Genomic DNA, 16320 nt, shown 5'->3' on the forward strand with positions numbered 1-16320 from the left:
TAACCCATTCCAGTGCTTCACCACCCTCCTAGTGAAAAAGTTTTTCCTAATATCCAATCTAAACCTCCCCCATGGCAACTTGAGACCATTACTCCTTGTTCTGTCATTTACTACCACTGAGAACAGTCTAGATCCATCCTCTTTGGAACCCCCTTTCAGGTAGTTGAAAGCAGCTATCAAATCCCCCCTCATTCTTCTCTTCTGCAGACTAAATAATCCCCATTCCCTCAACCTCTCCTCATAAGTCATGTGCTCCAGCCTCCTAATCATTTTTGTTGCCTTCCGCTGGACTCTTTCCAATTTTTCCATATCCCTCTTGTAGTGTGGGGCCCAAAACTGGACACAGTACTCCAGATGGGGATTGGTCCTGCTTTGAGCAGGGGGTTGGACTAGATGACCTCCTGAGGTCCCTTCCAACCCTGATATTCTATAATTCTATGAGGCCTCACCAATGCCGAATAGAGGGGAATGATATGTCCCTCGATCTGCTGGCAATGCTCCTACTTATACAGCCCAAAATGTCATTAGCTTTCTTGGCAACAAGGGCACACTGTCGACTCATATCCAGCTCCTCATCCACTGTAACCCCTAGGTCCTTTTCTGCAGAACTGCTGCCTAGCCACTCGGTCCCTAGTCTGTAGCAGTGCATGGGATTCTTCCATCCTAACTGCAGGACTCTGCACTTGTCCTTGTTGAACCTCATCAGATTTCTTTTGGCCCAATCCTCTAATTTGTCTAGGTCCCTCTGTATCCTATTCCTATCCTCCAGCGTATCTACCACTCCTCCCAGTTTAGTGTCATCTGCAAACTTTCTGAGGGTGCAATCCAAGCCATCCTCCAGATCATTAATGAAGATATTAAACAAAACTGGCCCCAGGACCGACCCTTGGGGCACTCCGCTTGATACCGGCTGCCAACTAGACATGGAGCCATTGATCACTACCCATTGAGCCCGATGATCTAGCCAGCTTTCTATCCACCTTATAGTCCATTCGTCCAGCCCATACTTCTTTAACTTGCTGGCAAGAATACTGTTAATGCTGCACTATCTCTGCTATACATGCTGGTCTCTGTTCTGAAAAGTGATATTCGTTAAATACAGACTGGAGTGTGAAGCAGAAATACAACTGCAGAGCCGTATTAGCATGGATCACTTCACTAGTGACCTCACCACTTGGATTCGCTTTGAGGAGAGTGGCAGAAGGCAGGCAAACATTTTGTTTTGTCTGAAGAAGTAAGGGATAGGAGAAAAGGCAGGATAAAGACAAACAGAAGGGTGAAAGATTTAAATAAAACCAGGATGAAGGTATAATAATGCATACAAAGAAAAGAGTAACCAAATGAAAGAGAAAGAGAATGCAAATTGGAAGGAGAAAAACTGTATGGGAAAGAAAGGGTGTAAAAATAATTTGCAAAAATAGATGATTAAAAACAACCTTACAAGGGAGAACAAGAGAAAAAACAACCCAACAACAACACAGTAATGAAGGATGGAGCAACAGAAGAATTCAAAAATAATCATTAAAAATATTAGGGCTTGTCTATGCAGCGACATCCAGTAAAGTTAATCTGAATGAACAGAATTCTGAATTTGAAGTAGATGAGTTAAATCGCATTAAAATCCTCTATGAACACCCTTAATCAGAATTAAAGAGGCCATCCAATTCCAACTTTGATTTAGTTTAGTTCACATCCAAAATGAATTAAGTTAAATTGAAGTAAGGCCACTTTAATTCTGAATAACAGCATCAGCACAGGGATTTAATGAGGTTTAACGAGTCCTTTTCAAATTAACATCTTTAGTTCACGCAGACTATTTTTTCTGGAAGTCCCCATCTAGACAAGCTCTCTATGTTACACTGTGGTATAGAAATCATTTTAGAGTGCCCTATGCCTACTCATCTATAAACATCAATCTTCATTTCTCTTAGGGAACTTCTAATTAATGATTAATTTTATTGAGTTTAAAGGAACACCTTTGTTCCACGCAGCCCTAGTTGAGAGAAAATAATTAAATATTACATTCATTTCAATTAAGATGGGTATTTTGTTTTGTTTTACCTTTTGCCACCATTTTTCATAATGTTCCTTTTTGATTTCTTGGGATATTGATTGAAAGCCGCTTTTTAAAATTGTTAATCACAATATATACAGACTGGAACTCATTCAATTTTGTTTTAGTATAATCTGCATAGAAAATTATGTTCACTATGGCTACAACCTGTCTTTGTACCTAAATTTGAATAGATTTGGTTACACAGTGTAGATAATAGATTAAATTAAATTACATTAAAATTTACTAATCATATTTGTTAGTTATGCAGTAAGACAATTTAATTTGTAGATACAATAAATGATTCTCGATTATATTCTAGGTATCATATTAATTTAGTCATAAAATTAAGAAACATCCATTTGCAAAAGTAACTTAGTAAGTAAGGGTCCTATTCAGACTAAAATATACATCATCTACCAGGGCACACAACTCCCAGAAGGCCACATATGCTGCTTCTGAGCAGACCTAGGGTGACATCTTGGCTTCAATGAAATCAATAGCAAAATTCCTAGATTTGTTCTGGGACAACACCACACCTGAGAGTTGCAGAGATGTTTAGAGTTGAGAGGGGATCATCTACAATAAACTCCTGCTGTGCCAGTATTTCTTATTTTAGATTCCAATTGGATCCCACATTGGTATTGCACAGGCTGCTAGTAACCTACACTTTTGTCCAGGGAGGGAAAATAGGAGAACAGATAGGAGGAAGGTAGGAGACAGGATCCAGTGGTGTTATAAATAGAACTAGGTGGGAAACAGTTTTCCTGTCTTGTGAAAATTTTTGAGATTTCAAATATTTTTCCCCATTCTGCATCAGGACAAAAGAGAGACCTTACCAGAGAGGGGTGAGAGACAGACTGACATACCCCAGTCTGGTGGTTAGGGCACTCATCAGGGATGTGAGAGACCCAGATTCAAGTTGATGTTCTGAATCAGGCAGTGCAGGGGCTTGACCATTGTAATACTGGTTATTCTGGTGTGTCCCCATCCCTTTTGTTGTGACCAGAAATTCCATCCTGAACACAAGAAATCTCCTCTAAGGAAGTTTTGTTGAAAAAGATACATTTTAGTAAACAGTTTTAGTGTCAATGAATCGGCATTTTCTGAAGGAAAAAACGTTTTGTCAAAAAATTTCTGACCCGCTCTAGTTTCTGACCTTTAAAAAACACAAGTTACTTGTGCGGGGAGAGTTCTTACACTTCCCATTGTTGAATGGAAACTCCTGCCCCAATCACCTGCCTACAATGGTTGTGTCTCTCTTCCATTAGCTGTTTCACTGAGCTCTGTAAAAGAGGTGTCAGGTAGGCGTCTCTTTGGGCCACATGATCCTTTATTTCCATAACTATCTGACATGAATTAGCCACGCCAATCCCTCCCCCTCCCACATTAGGATGTCTGAGGATGTACTGAGTATGTTTAACCAGTTCCACATCCTCATCCTTATGAGCCTAATCACCATATAGTGTAGGACAGAATTCAGTTTTAGCGATCATTTAGCTCACTGGATCCAAAGTTACTTTTCAAAAACCAATTTCTGCAGGTGCTGCTGGGTTTGCCCTTCATTAATACTGATCAGACCAGAAGTCATTTCTTTGCTGTTTTCAGCGGTAGAAAAGAATTTAAGAACTTCCCTGCTGGCATTCAGCTACAGGACAAGAACATTATAGTGTGGGGGGTGCTAGTTTTAGTCAGTTATAACATATAATTTAGATTTAGCTACTTAGATTGCAAGCTGTTGGAACAGGAACCATGTTTTTGTTAGGTGTTCGTACAGTACCTAGCATAATGGGGTCCAGGACTGCGGCTCCCCTGGGTGCTACCAAAATACAAATAATTAATAATAATAACTATAATTGGACTGACCTGCTTTGGCATTAAAATGCCTAGCAGAACTCACTCTATTCTCAACAAGATAGGGATTTGCTTCCATGAATATATGATTTGGGAAGTTTGCTGATTTATGGATCTGGATGTGGTAATTGACATAGTGTGCAAAATGGTGTTTGCCCCAATTCGCCCTTAGGGGCTGATCCTTCAATTTGCTAAGCACTCTGTTCCCAATCCAGCAAAGCATTTAAGCACAGGCTTAACTATAAGCGTGTGAGTAGGCCTGCTTAAGTCAAATTTATGTGCTTAAAGTTAAGCATGGGTTTAAGTACTTTGCTGGATCAGGGTCATTGGCCTGATCAACAAAGGCACTAAGGCATTGTGTCATGATGCCAAGTGTTGCAATACCTATCTTTTAGGCACCTACAAACTAACAGGAACAACACTGTGATCTACAAAGCCAAGTTAGGAACCTAGGCTCCCTACACAATGCATGGGCAGAGATAGGTACCTATGAACATGATCCACAAAAACCAGCATGCTAGCTGGGGAGCCGCCTAAGCTAGCCAGCAGGAGATGCCAAGGAAAGGGGTGTGTCTAAGCCCTCTCCTCTCCTGGGGATGGCGCCTAAGTCCAGGCTGCAGGGAGGCAGCTAGTGTTCCACAGCTGGGGACCCCTCTCCTGAAGTCAGGTGGTTTAGGCGCCTAAGTAATTTCTTGTGAGGATGAGTTAGGTGCCTGCCTCACTCCACACAAAATGGGGGGAAGAAGAGGAACATGAGGTGGTGATGGTAGCACCACCACCACCCACCTTATAACTTTTAGACCAGCGGTTAGAGCACTCCCCTGCTCAGGTTGAACTCCCCGCTCTGCCTGAGGCAGAATGGGTTTGGAACTGGGGTCTCCCACCTCTCAGGAGGGTATTCTAACCACTGGGCTATGGGATAGTCTGACGTGGGATTCCCTCTCTCACTCCTGTTGAGGTTGTTCCACTTTGGCTAAATTATTAAGTAGTTAATGACTTTCCAATGACACTCTCCTGAGAGGTGAGAGACGCTTAGTTCAACCCCTTTCTCCCGCTGAGGCAGAGGGGAATTGAACCTGGATTTCCCACATTGCAGGTGATGGTCTAACCAGTGGGCTAAAAGTCATACAGTAGGCACCTCTTGCTCTACCACCTCCTCCAGCCAAACTTTGAATGGGACTCAATCTGGTAGGCAGCTTCTGAGTCCCATAGGCGAGACAGGCACTGCTTCACTTATCTTTTCCTGGTTCGTGGGTCGCTTTGGGCCTCAGCTGAGGGGTAGGCATCGAGGTGTCTAGAGTGAGGCAGCAGTGTGCATGCCCAGAGGCAAAAACATAGGAATCTAGAGAACTTTTATGCTGAACATTTCAGTGCCAAGTTTAGACACCTACAGTGTTTGGTGGCAGCCGAGTGGAAGATTTGTGGATCGCAGCAGTGCCTAAAACTGGGATTTAGGTTCCTAAGAACCTTTGTGGATCTGGGCCAGAGTGTTCAGCATCTTGCAGGATCAGACCCTAAATCAGGATTCCACTTTGTGCGTCTCCGGTCCTTGGAACAGGGAAGACTTACATGGTCACATAAGGGCAAAATCAACATTATGTGACTGCATCTGAGGGGGAAAGTATCTCCTTGGAATACAGAGTAACTTCTACTACTGCAAAACCCCTGTAAATAATATAGCCATGGAGACAATTTTAGACTGTATAAAGCCCTGTGTTTACTTTTATTCTGAACATCTTTAACTGACATTAATAAATATAAACCAAATTTATCACATTTTTTAACTGCACTCTACAAACACAATAATAATCCTATGCTCTAAAAGACATGAAAGTGCATGTAACTACATCACCATTCATACCGGAGTTATCTTCATCTTTGCGGATCTTTAGTTTTACAAGGTCCTCACAGTGTTGAAGGATCTGAACAGCATCTTCCATGGAGCAGTTGTCCAGTCGAATGTTATCTATGGCAAGCAGTTTATCACCAAGTTCTAGCGTTCCAGTTCTGTTTACAAATGAACAACGTTACATGATTAATTAGTAACATATAAATATGCTATTTAAAGTAGTGTTAACTCTCATGTACCATTCAAATGGATTTTTAATTATTTTGAAAAAAAAATCAATACATCTTTTTCATCTTGGTTTCGGATGACAATCATTAGTTTTAATTAATGGATATTAAAAACATATTATTTATTCCTCCAGTAAACTGATTCAGTTGATTTGGAAACTTAACAGATCATAGAACTCTTGTAAGAGAGTTTCTATGTGCACAGAAGTTATATGGGGCACAAGCTGAAGGCAATAGACTTTCCCTGAAAGTTTGAAAGATCTCACCTATGAGCAACACTTCCTTTCTTTATATCAGAAATAACAAGGGGGTCCCCTGGTTTTCTACTGGATGGAGCTGCAATAAAGAACACACACATATATACAATTTAGATAGATAGATAGATATACTACCTGAAATATACACAACATACACTCATAAATTACACACACAAAAACTAAATTAAAAGACGATGCGAAATCAAGCAGCCAAGAGTTAGGAAATGCCATATTAAGGTTGCCTATGCAACCTTAATTTAGTCCCATTGTGCATACGCATTACGATTGAGGCCAGCCCTACACTTGGAAGACTTTGCTGGTTTAGCTATATCAGCTAGACCAGCAAAGTGATCCTAGTGTGGAAGCAATTTATATCAGCAAAACTGTGCTTTTGCCAGAATAGCTTATTCCAGCCCCTCTGCCCCCCCAAAAACTACGCAGGTAAAAGCTCAGTTTTGCTGATATTACTGTGTCTACACCAGGTGCTTTTGTGGTACAGCTATGCTGGTCACAAATCACACCTTATCATATCCTGGGACCTGGCTGATATAGCAATGCTGGCAGATGTCTGTAGTCTAGGAAATAATGGCCACAGTCTAGAATTATATAATCACATTCTATTTGACCACCTGTGAAAAGTCTGGTTTAAGTGACTTGCCCAGCATCACATAGGAACTCTGTGGCAAAGGCAGGGATAGAATCCAATTTTCTGGGACAGCATTCAGCTGCCTTAACTATGAGACCATCTCCTCTCTCTTCCTGCAATTCACTGCCTCAATCATTACACATCGCCCAACTTCAGTAATAAATGAACCAGGGGTACTACAGAACATCTCCTTCACTACACAACCCTGATTCATCCCCAGAGCAACTCTAACTTGTGCAAAAAATAGTAGGTGATCATATAATTAAAGACTGTATCATAATGCAAACACACAAGGGGGCATTTCCTAACTATTGAGTGCTTGACTTTGCAATCTTAATGTTCTTTTAATATAGTTTTTGTGTGTGTAATTTCCTACATTTTTAAAAAAGCAAACTGAAAAAAAATTCCACCATGTGGCATCATATTGACATCCAGATTGGTCATCAACAGGGTTGCAACCTTTAGATTCACAACACAGACCTCTGCCACTTGAGCTAAAGGAGTACCTGATAGCAGTAGTAGATTGTCATCATCTATGTGGACCAGCACCAGAGGCGAAAATCTCTACTGAGCATGTGTGATTTTTCAAAGGCTTATAATTTGGCCAGACTTAGGCAGATTTTCATGGAGATGGCCAAAGGCAAATTCCTGACACAAAGGCCACCCCTGGCCAAATTTCAAGTCCCTGTTCCAAATCATGGGGACGCTAGAGGATTTCAAAGCAAAAAATTGCCAGAATTTTTTAACATCGGTAAAACACTGTATTTTCCCCTAGCATTGTTCTTGGAACCGGCTGAACTGTCCTGGCTGGATTTCTCCCAAAAAAGGCAGATGCCTGGCATGGAGAATTTCAGCCCAAATGGTTAAAGAATGGCAAAGTTATAAGCAATTAAAAGCAGGGTCTTATAATGGGAAGTGTCAGGTAACTTTAAAAGTAGGTGATACCACCCAGCCCCTCTTTTAATAATTATTTTATAAATAAATCAATCTTAGATTAAGCTTATATTTTAAAACTGATTTAGGGATGTCTTTATCACCAAACAATTATGATGAGGTTAATATCTAGGACCCTATCTCGCCTTTGGATCTTAACGCCTGTGCAGAGTCCCAGTGAAATCATTGGGCCTCCAGATGGGAACAAGGGACTTCCCATGTGGATCCGATTGCTAGATTATTTTAGCAAACATACTGATGGGATCTGCAAAAAGAAAACATGAAAACACCACACTCTTTTTCTGTATTTTGCTCCATAAGGAAATTTAGCTCTATTTTTGAAACTTCATGCTTGGTATATTCCTTTGTATGTAGCTATTGAGATCCCTGCACAGTGAGAGCCCTTACACCAGAGGTGGGCAAACTATGGCCCACGGGCCACATCTGGCCTGTGGGACCATCCTGCCCGGACCCTGAGCTCTTGGCCCGAGAGACTAGTCCCCGGCCCCTACCCTGCTGTCCCCTCTCCCCCGCAGCCTCTGTGTGCTGCGCCGCCAGCGCTCTGGCCTGCCACTCCTGCTAGGTAGCGTGGCTGGCTCTGGCATGGTAAGGGGGTGGGGAGCGTGGGGTCTTGGGGGGCAGTCAGGGGACAGGGAGCGGTTGGATGGGGCAGAGGTTCTGGGGGGGGCGGTCAGGGGACAGGGAACGGGGGCGGGGATTGGATAGGCATGGGAGTCCCAGGGGGCCTGTGAGGGGGTGGGGGTGTGGATGGGGGTCAGGACAGTCAGGGAGCAGGGGGGGTTGGCTAGGGGGTGGGGTCTCTGGAGGGCGGCTGGGGCAGGGGGTCCCGGGAGGGGGCGATCAGGGGACAAGGAGCAGGGGGGTTGGATGGGTTGGGAGTTCTGAGGGGGGCAGTCAGGGGGCAGGAAGTGGGAGGGGGGTGGATAGGGGGCGGGGGCCAAGCTGTTTGGGGAGGCACAGCCTTCCCTACCCAGCCCTCCATACAGTTTTGCAACCCCGATGTGGCCCTCGGGCCAAAAAGTTTGCCCACCCCTGCCTTACACACTCTGTATTCTGAACTAGGAGAGCATGTTCTGAACTTGAAGGGTGCATAAGAGTGCATAAAAAGGTACAGGTGGTAAGTTCAGTGCTGAGGCTGAAATTCTGCTTTTAGTCCACTTTAAAATAAAATAAACTGATTAATACTTTGTATTTGTAATAATCATGTGTGAATTTCCTTTGATTTTTTTACACTCATTTAATATTCCAGAGAGGAAGACTATCCTGTGGTTAAGATACTGGCCTGGGACTCTGGAGATCTGGGCTCAATTTCTGGCTCTGCCGCTGTAATAAATAAAGTGGGGGGATAGCTCCCTTTGACGGACACCCAGCCAGCCAGTTAGCTGTAAAATCCCTCCTGGTAGCTGTTCTTTACTTGCTTTACCTGTAAAGGGTTAAAAAGTCCCCCAGGTAAAGAAAAAAAGTGGGCACCTGACCTCATAGCGTTCCCAGACCCTCCTTAAAACCTGAAGTATTCCATGTTAATTCTCTAAAGCCCTTTTATGCCCGAGAAATCAAGGTTCTTCAGTTTACAGCCCAGGAGAGAGACGACACTGAGTGGTCTGAAGGAGTCTACTATGACGGAAAAAACAACGGTGGCGTGGAAGAGGTGAGCCTTTCCATGATCCTTGGGCGTAAGCAGCGACAGCAAATCCAGGAACTGTGCACCAGCTTCGTGCCAATGTTTTCAGCCACCCCAGGACGGACAGAACAGGCGTACCACTCCATTGACACAGGTGATGCTCACCCAATTAGAGCCCAACCCTACTGGATGGCTCCTCAAGGCAAAACCGCAATAGAAAGGGAGATCAAAGACATGTTACAGATGGGTGTAATCCACCCCTCTGAGAGTGCATGGGCCTCTCCAGTGGTTCTGGTTCCCAAACCAGGTGGGGAAATCCGCTTTTGTGTGGACTACCATAAGCTAAATGCTGTAACTCGCCCAGAAAACTATCCAATGCCACGCACAGATGAGCTATTGAAGAAACTGGGACGTGCCCAGTTCATCTCTACCTTAGACTTAACTAAGGGGTACTGACAAGTGCCGCTAGATGACCCCGTCAAGGAAAGGTCAACTTTCATCACCCATGTAGGGCTGTATGAATTTAATGTGCTCCCTTTCAGACTGTGAAATGCACCCACCACATTCCAGAAACTGGTAGATAACCTTCTGGCTGGATTTGGGGAATTTGAAGTTGTCTACCTCGACGATGTGGCTATATTCTCAGATTCATGGGCAGAACACCTGGAACACCTCCAAGCTGTCTTTCAGCGCATAAGGGAGGCAGGATTAACTGTTAAGACCAAAAAGTGTTAAATATGCCTAAACAGGGGAACATACCTTGGACACCAGGTGGGTCAAGGAACTATCAACCCCCTACAGGCTAAGGTAAATGCTATCCAAAATTGGCCTGTCCCTAAGTCAAAGAAACAGGTCCAATCCTTCTTGGGTTTGGCCGGGTATTACGGATGATTTGTACCACACTACAGCCCAGTTGCCACCCCACTCACAGACCTGACCAGGAAAAAGCAGCCAAATGCCGTTCAGTGGACTGAAAAGTGTCAAAGGACCTTTAACCAGTTTAAGGCTGCCCTTATGTCTGACCCTGTACTGAGGACCCCGGACTTCAACCAACCATTCGTTGTAACCACAGATGCATCCGAACGTGGTGTGGGAGCAGTTTTAATGCAGGAGGGACCAGATCAACAATTCCATCCTGTTGTGTTTCTCAGCAAAAAACTTTCTGAGAGGGAAAGCCACTGGTCAGTCTCAGAAAAATAATGTTATGCCATTGTATATGCTCTGGAAAAGCTACGCCCATACATTTGGGAACAGCGGTTCCACCTACAGACTGACCATGCTGCACTGAAGTGGCTTCACACAGTCAAAGAGACTAACAAAAAACTTTTTCGGTGGAGTTTAGCTCTTCAAGACTTTGATTTTGAAATACAACACATTTCAGGAGCCTCTAACAAAGTGGCTGATGCACTCTCCCGAGAAGGTTTCCCAGAATAAGCCGGGTAAAAATGTCCCTGTATTCTAAGTCATTGTAGTCCTTGAAATGTAAAAAGTACTGTTTAGTTCTTAGTAATTAGTAGTAAAATTATGAGTAAAAATTATTAGTAAAATTAGTATGTATCTTATTAACTCTATTTCCTAAACCTCAAGTAAGAAATCCCAGCCGGTGTGGACCTGACCTGAAACAGGCTGGCCAGCACCGTCTGTGATTTGGGGGGCATGTAATAAATAAAGGAGGGGGGGATAGCTCCCTTTGATGGACACCCAGCCAGCCAGTTGGCTGTAAAGTCCCTCCTGGTAGCTGTTCTTTACTTGCTTTACCTGTAAAGGGTTAAAAAGTCCCCCAGGTAAAGATAAAAAGGGTGCACCTGACCAAAAGAGCCAATGGGAAGGTAGAACTTTTTAAAATTGGGAAAGAAACTTTCCCTTTGTCTGTTCTCTCGGGGCTGAAGGGTCAGAGCAGCCATGCTATAAGCAGCTAAGCCAGGTATGATTATAAGTCATCAAATCATGCCTAGAACTACTTACCTGAACTCCAATGTGTAAGTTCACCTCTACCCTGATATAACGCGACCCAGTACAACACGGGTTTGCATATAGTGCAGTAACCCCGGGGCTCCGGCTGACTCTGAAAGCCCACCCCCACTCCCTAGGGTTCAGAGTCTGAACTCCAGCCTGAAGCACGTCTGCACAGCTAGTTTTAGAGTGGTACCACGAGCCCTGTGAGCATGAGTCTGTCGACCTGGGCTGGTAGGCTCACTGCCCTGGGCTGTGTACACGTACCCCAAGTGCTACTGTAATATTACTATTAAAACTAGAAAAGGGAAATAAAAATCCCTGAAATCTACGGGAACCAATAATGGCAATGGTCCCATCAACACTACAGCCCTAACAAAATCAGAAACTACACTTGCTGTCACATATCATTGCAAACATGAAACACAGGCTGTGGTCACTGAAACATCCATGAACGTTTTTTCAAAAATGTTTCCAACAAACCTGGATCAAATTACGATTTGGGCCAGAAACCAGGCAAAAGCGTTTTTCCCCCTTAGTGTCCAGCCAAAGCGAGGCAATTGCAGCTGAGTTTGACTTTGAGGTTCCAACTTTGTTTGAACTCAAAACTCGAAGTAAAATTCAGAGGAAAACGGCTGTACACAAACCAAGTCGGCAAACTGAAATCACTGATGCACAGCTCTTGATAACCCCTACTTGTTAGAGCACACTGTTTACTAAAGGGACTAAAAAGCTCATTGAATCCATACGTAAGCAGTTCTTACAGTGGGATTATTTTTTGTTCTTAAAAGTGGATAATTAATATTATGATGGCTCATTTGGGGCTGCTGAGAGATGTCAAGTAAATCTGCACATTGTGGATGTGGGCCCAATCCTGCAAACCTTTGAAATATTATTTTCATTTCTTACTCTTATTCCATGAGCTATTAGCTTCAAGGGACTACTTGTGGAGTAAGGTGCTATTTGTTGTGAGTAAGTGTATCAGAATCTTACTATTTATATATAAGCACAAAAAAGAATAAATGACCTGCTAATCTTTGATGTATTTTTTTTAAGGCTTGCCTAATGTAAAGTGTCCATAATGATTTTTGGAAAATGAGTCAAGATAATTAGCTTCCAGGCTCAAACCTTGTACACCTGCTGCTTTCAAAGCCCCTTGAAATGATTTTTTTTTCTGGCCCACCTGTGAATGGAGGTTAATAATAAAAATTCTGATGACGTCAGAACTGTATCAGCACTAACAGACACTGCAAGAACTGATCTATGCTCATGAACAGATGGTTCAATACCTGAGTACAATGTAAGGCTAATACAAAGTAAATAAATAATAAAAATAGATAGTACGTATAGATACACCCATACATATACATAAATACTATTCAACATACAACTCCTCAAATATTTTTCTCCTTGACACTAAATATCACAATTAGCCTCCTTTTCTTAATATATAATGAAAACACCATGAGGTATCTCAAAAAAAAAAGCACAATTATGCCCCACTTTTATTTGAAGACCACTTCTAATAGACAATCAGTTTTTGTCACTCGTTTTAGAGTGGCTGCTAAAGACAGGCTTTACTGTGTGTGTGTACACAATATTCTTTCATTTTTATATTTCTACAGTGGGAGCATATGCAACAGTTCTTTTATGCCAAAGGTGTATGATTTTCACATTTTTTGACTAAAGTTCAAATATACTTAAGAAATATGGACCTCATCCTGAAAAAATATATGCACATGTGAAACTTTACACATAAGAGGAGTGCCATTGAACTCGGTGGGCCTATTCATGTGAGTTACTCATGTGCATAAGTGTTTGCAGGACCGGGGTCTATATATGTTTTGGTGTATGATATACAGGTCTTAGGAAATTACGATTTTCATATTACTTTAGCAAATATATCTTTTTGACATCTTTCAATGTATTTTTAAAATATGTGGCTATGATAAAGTAGTTGGTGTCATAAAAATCAATCTTAAAAAAAATCTATATTCCACTACGCTGTTCTAAAATCAATATAGATGGCAAATAAATTAAATCAAATTTAAACACTTTACAATTGCTGAGGGTTGACCTGCTTAGTAATTTCCACGAAATGGCTCTGTTTAAAAAAAGGTGATATTGGCTAGCATATTGTTGTGTCGTACTTAGTTCCATTAGAGTTGGGGGGAAAAAATGGATAAAAATTGTTTGCCACAAATACATTTTCAGGTCAGTGGAATTCACCAAATTATTCTGTCTGGAAAAAAAAAATCTGAGAATGTTGAAAAGATTTGTTTCAACATTTTCAAAACAAAATGTTTCAATTTTTCAATTTGAAATGACTTTTTGTTTCAAATTTTGCTTCAGTTTTATTTTTACAAAAAGTAAAAGAGAACATAAAACAAAAACCCAAACCCAAATCCTTTGGGTCACATAAAATGTTTTGATTCAAAACAATTTTTTTCCCAACTTTTTTGTTTTGCTGAAAAAAAGTGAAAATTTCTTTTTGGGTCAACCTGAAATGAATTTTTTCTCCGAGTTTTTAATTTAGCTTCTGAACCAGAAAATCAGTTATTTACACAGTTCTAGTTTCTGTGGCCTGGTTTAAAAAATGGAGAAGTTCTAATTTCCAGAAGCAGTTAATTGGGTATGAAATTGGTGCTAACCGCAGTATGAAAGATAGAGTCACTTATCTTGGCAGACTATGGACTAGGCGCCTGATCCAAAGCGTATAAATATTAATGGAAAACAGGTCTTTCACAGGCCCTACGTGGATGCTAAGGGGACCCATAACCCTTTAAAGAATTCTGGGGAACCATGAAAGACTTAACTAGGACCTTCTTTTGGGAGGTTAAAAGTGTAAAATTGTGTGCGTTAGAGCAGTGGTCTCCAAAGTGGGATCTCCAAAGAGGATCCTTGGGGGTGCACGGCAGGAGGAGCCAGGCGGATGTCCGAGCAGCGCTTTTTTTTTTGCTTCAGCGCGGCAGGGGGTGCGTGCTCAAAATTTTTTTACTGATAGGGGTGCGCAATCAAAAAAGTTTGGAGATCACTGTGTTAGAGCAGCATCTGACAAGCCCATTGTATTGAGAGACAGTTGACATAAAAGTTATGTGAAAGCTAGTGGCTTTGATTTAAAGGGATTCACATGAACTTTTCTTCTGGTTTTAGTTCAGTATGATTTGTGCCCACTTAGTTTCTAGTTTGAATGAACCTTAAACAAAGTGAAATTCAGCCCCCAAAATTGAACTGCACATGGTTTCCTCCAAAACTCTAAATCTGTTCAGGTTCATTTAGTACTTTGTCCAGATTCACAAGCTTTTTGAGGACCAGTTTCACGTAGGCTTATTTACTGACCAAGAAAAATGAAAGAACCATCTTCACCTGGATCCCCCTGCAGAGTCCCATTACCATCTCACCCAGAACCCCACAACAAGCCCCTGTGTATCCCAGGGCTGCCCGGGGGGGGGGGGGCAAGTGGGGCAATTTGCCCCAGGCCCGGGGCCCCACAGGGGCCCCCACGAGAATATAGTATTCTACAGTATTGCAACTTTTTTTTATGGAAGGGACAACGAAATTGCTTTGCCCCAGGCCCCCTGAATCCTCTGGGCAGCCCTGGTGTATCCAGATCCCCTCCGCACCCGGATCCACCACTGAGCCACCCACACCCAGATTGCCCCACACAGAACCCTCTCAACCCACCCCTAGATCCCAACACACTTGGATCCTGCCTTGCTGAGCCTGCCTGCCCACACCTGGTGCACCTGGAGGAGCAGGGCCCTGGGGTGTTTTTGGGGCAGGCCTGGTCCTTGCGCTGTGTCAGGGTTGGGTGCAGCATCACTGTTGAGTCCGTGTCCCAGGGGGATCTGCACAGTGATCTCTCACCTTAGTGCAGCCAGTGGCCTGTACTCCCCAATGCCATGCTGGAGCCTCCACATTTATTTGACAAATAAAATTTGCAGAATTTTAAAATGTGCGCAGAATTTTTTGGCACAGAATTTCAAATATTTTGGTGCAGAATGCCCTCAGTAGTAATACTGATGGCACCTCAGACTACCTCACTAGCTCCTCTAGAACCGCTACATATGAACTGAACAAGAGGGGTAGCTGAAATGACCCCTGAAGACTCCTGCATCAGAGTGCCTGCAGGAGTATTGACTATAGAGTGTCTATAATGCATACCCATTTCTAACCCACATGGATATTATATCACCTGATCTCATGTAGTATTTATGCTCTAAGCTTGATAGCTCCAGCTTTGTGGAGAGTTGAATTTCACCCACAGTGCATGTAGATTCTTGTGTTTTTTTGTTGGGCCATTTTCATTTTGTTTTTTAAAAGAAAGCATTTAGCATTATGACAATAATATCAATAAATGGCATGCAGATATTAATGTGCTACAGATGCTCTGAGTGAAATTAGTATAAACCATTCACCCTGTTAAATCACACTGGCTCATTTCTGAGTTAATTAGGTAGAACAGAACAAAGTATTAAACCAAGCACAAGTACAACTGACTCAAGGCTTTACAAAGGGTCTGAAATCTATCAGACAAATTTCCAAAGTTTTAGTTAATGAGGGGGAGGATAAACACTTTAAAACCTTTGTATTACAGCAAATAGAGAAAAAAATACACCTTCATATAAATACATATAAATAACATTATTAATACAAAGAAAAACTAATTTTTATAACCAACCAGGAAATCAACATTGAGCCATGGTCTAATAACTAAATAGAACAACCTCTTCCCATTGTTCAGGATTTTATTTGTATGAATGTTTCATGTGTTACCACTCCTTCTGCTGGCAGATCGATGATTTTAATTTGCATCAAACTGCATTCCTTATTGAGTCTAACAATTCTTGATATGCGTATATAACAAATGGGAACATAATAATCTGAACCTACAGTGGTGCATCTC

General features: G+C 42.2%; 1 protein-coding gene across 10 annotated transcripts in view; it reads right to left on the reverse strand.

Moving 5' to 3' along the window:
* Window positions 1-16320, reverse strand: part of GRIP1 (glutamate receptor interacting protein 1) — a 544307-nt gene that overhangs the window by 36296 nt on the left and 491691 nt on the right. For all 10 annotated transcript variants that reach the window (XM_034770827.1, XM_034770872.1, XM_034770797.1 and 7 more), the window contains 2 exons: window positions 6250-6319; window positions 5769-5914 (listed from right to left, as the gene is read on the reverse strand). In XM_034770827.1, coding sequence (XP_034626718.1) covers window positions 5769-5914; window positions 6250-6319 — 216 coding nt within the window. The remainder of the gene's footprint in view (window positions 1-5768; window positions 5915-6249; window positions 6320-16320) is intronic.

Source organism: Trachemys scripta, chromosome 1 (genome assembly GCF_013100865.1).
Source record: "Trachemys scripta elegans isolate TJP31775 chromosome 1, CAS_Tse_1.0, whole genome shotgun sequence".
In the NCBI taxonomy this organism is placed as follows: Eukaryota; Metazoa; Chordata; order Testudines; family Emydidae; genus Trachemys; species Trachemys scripta.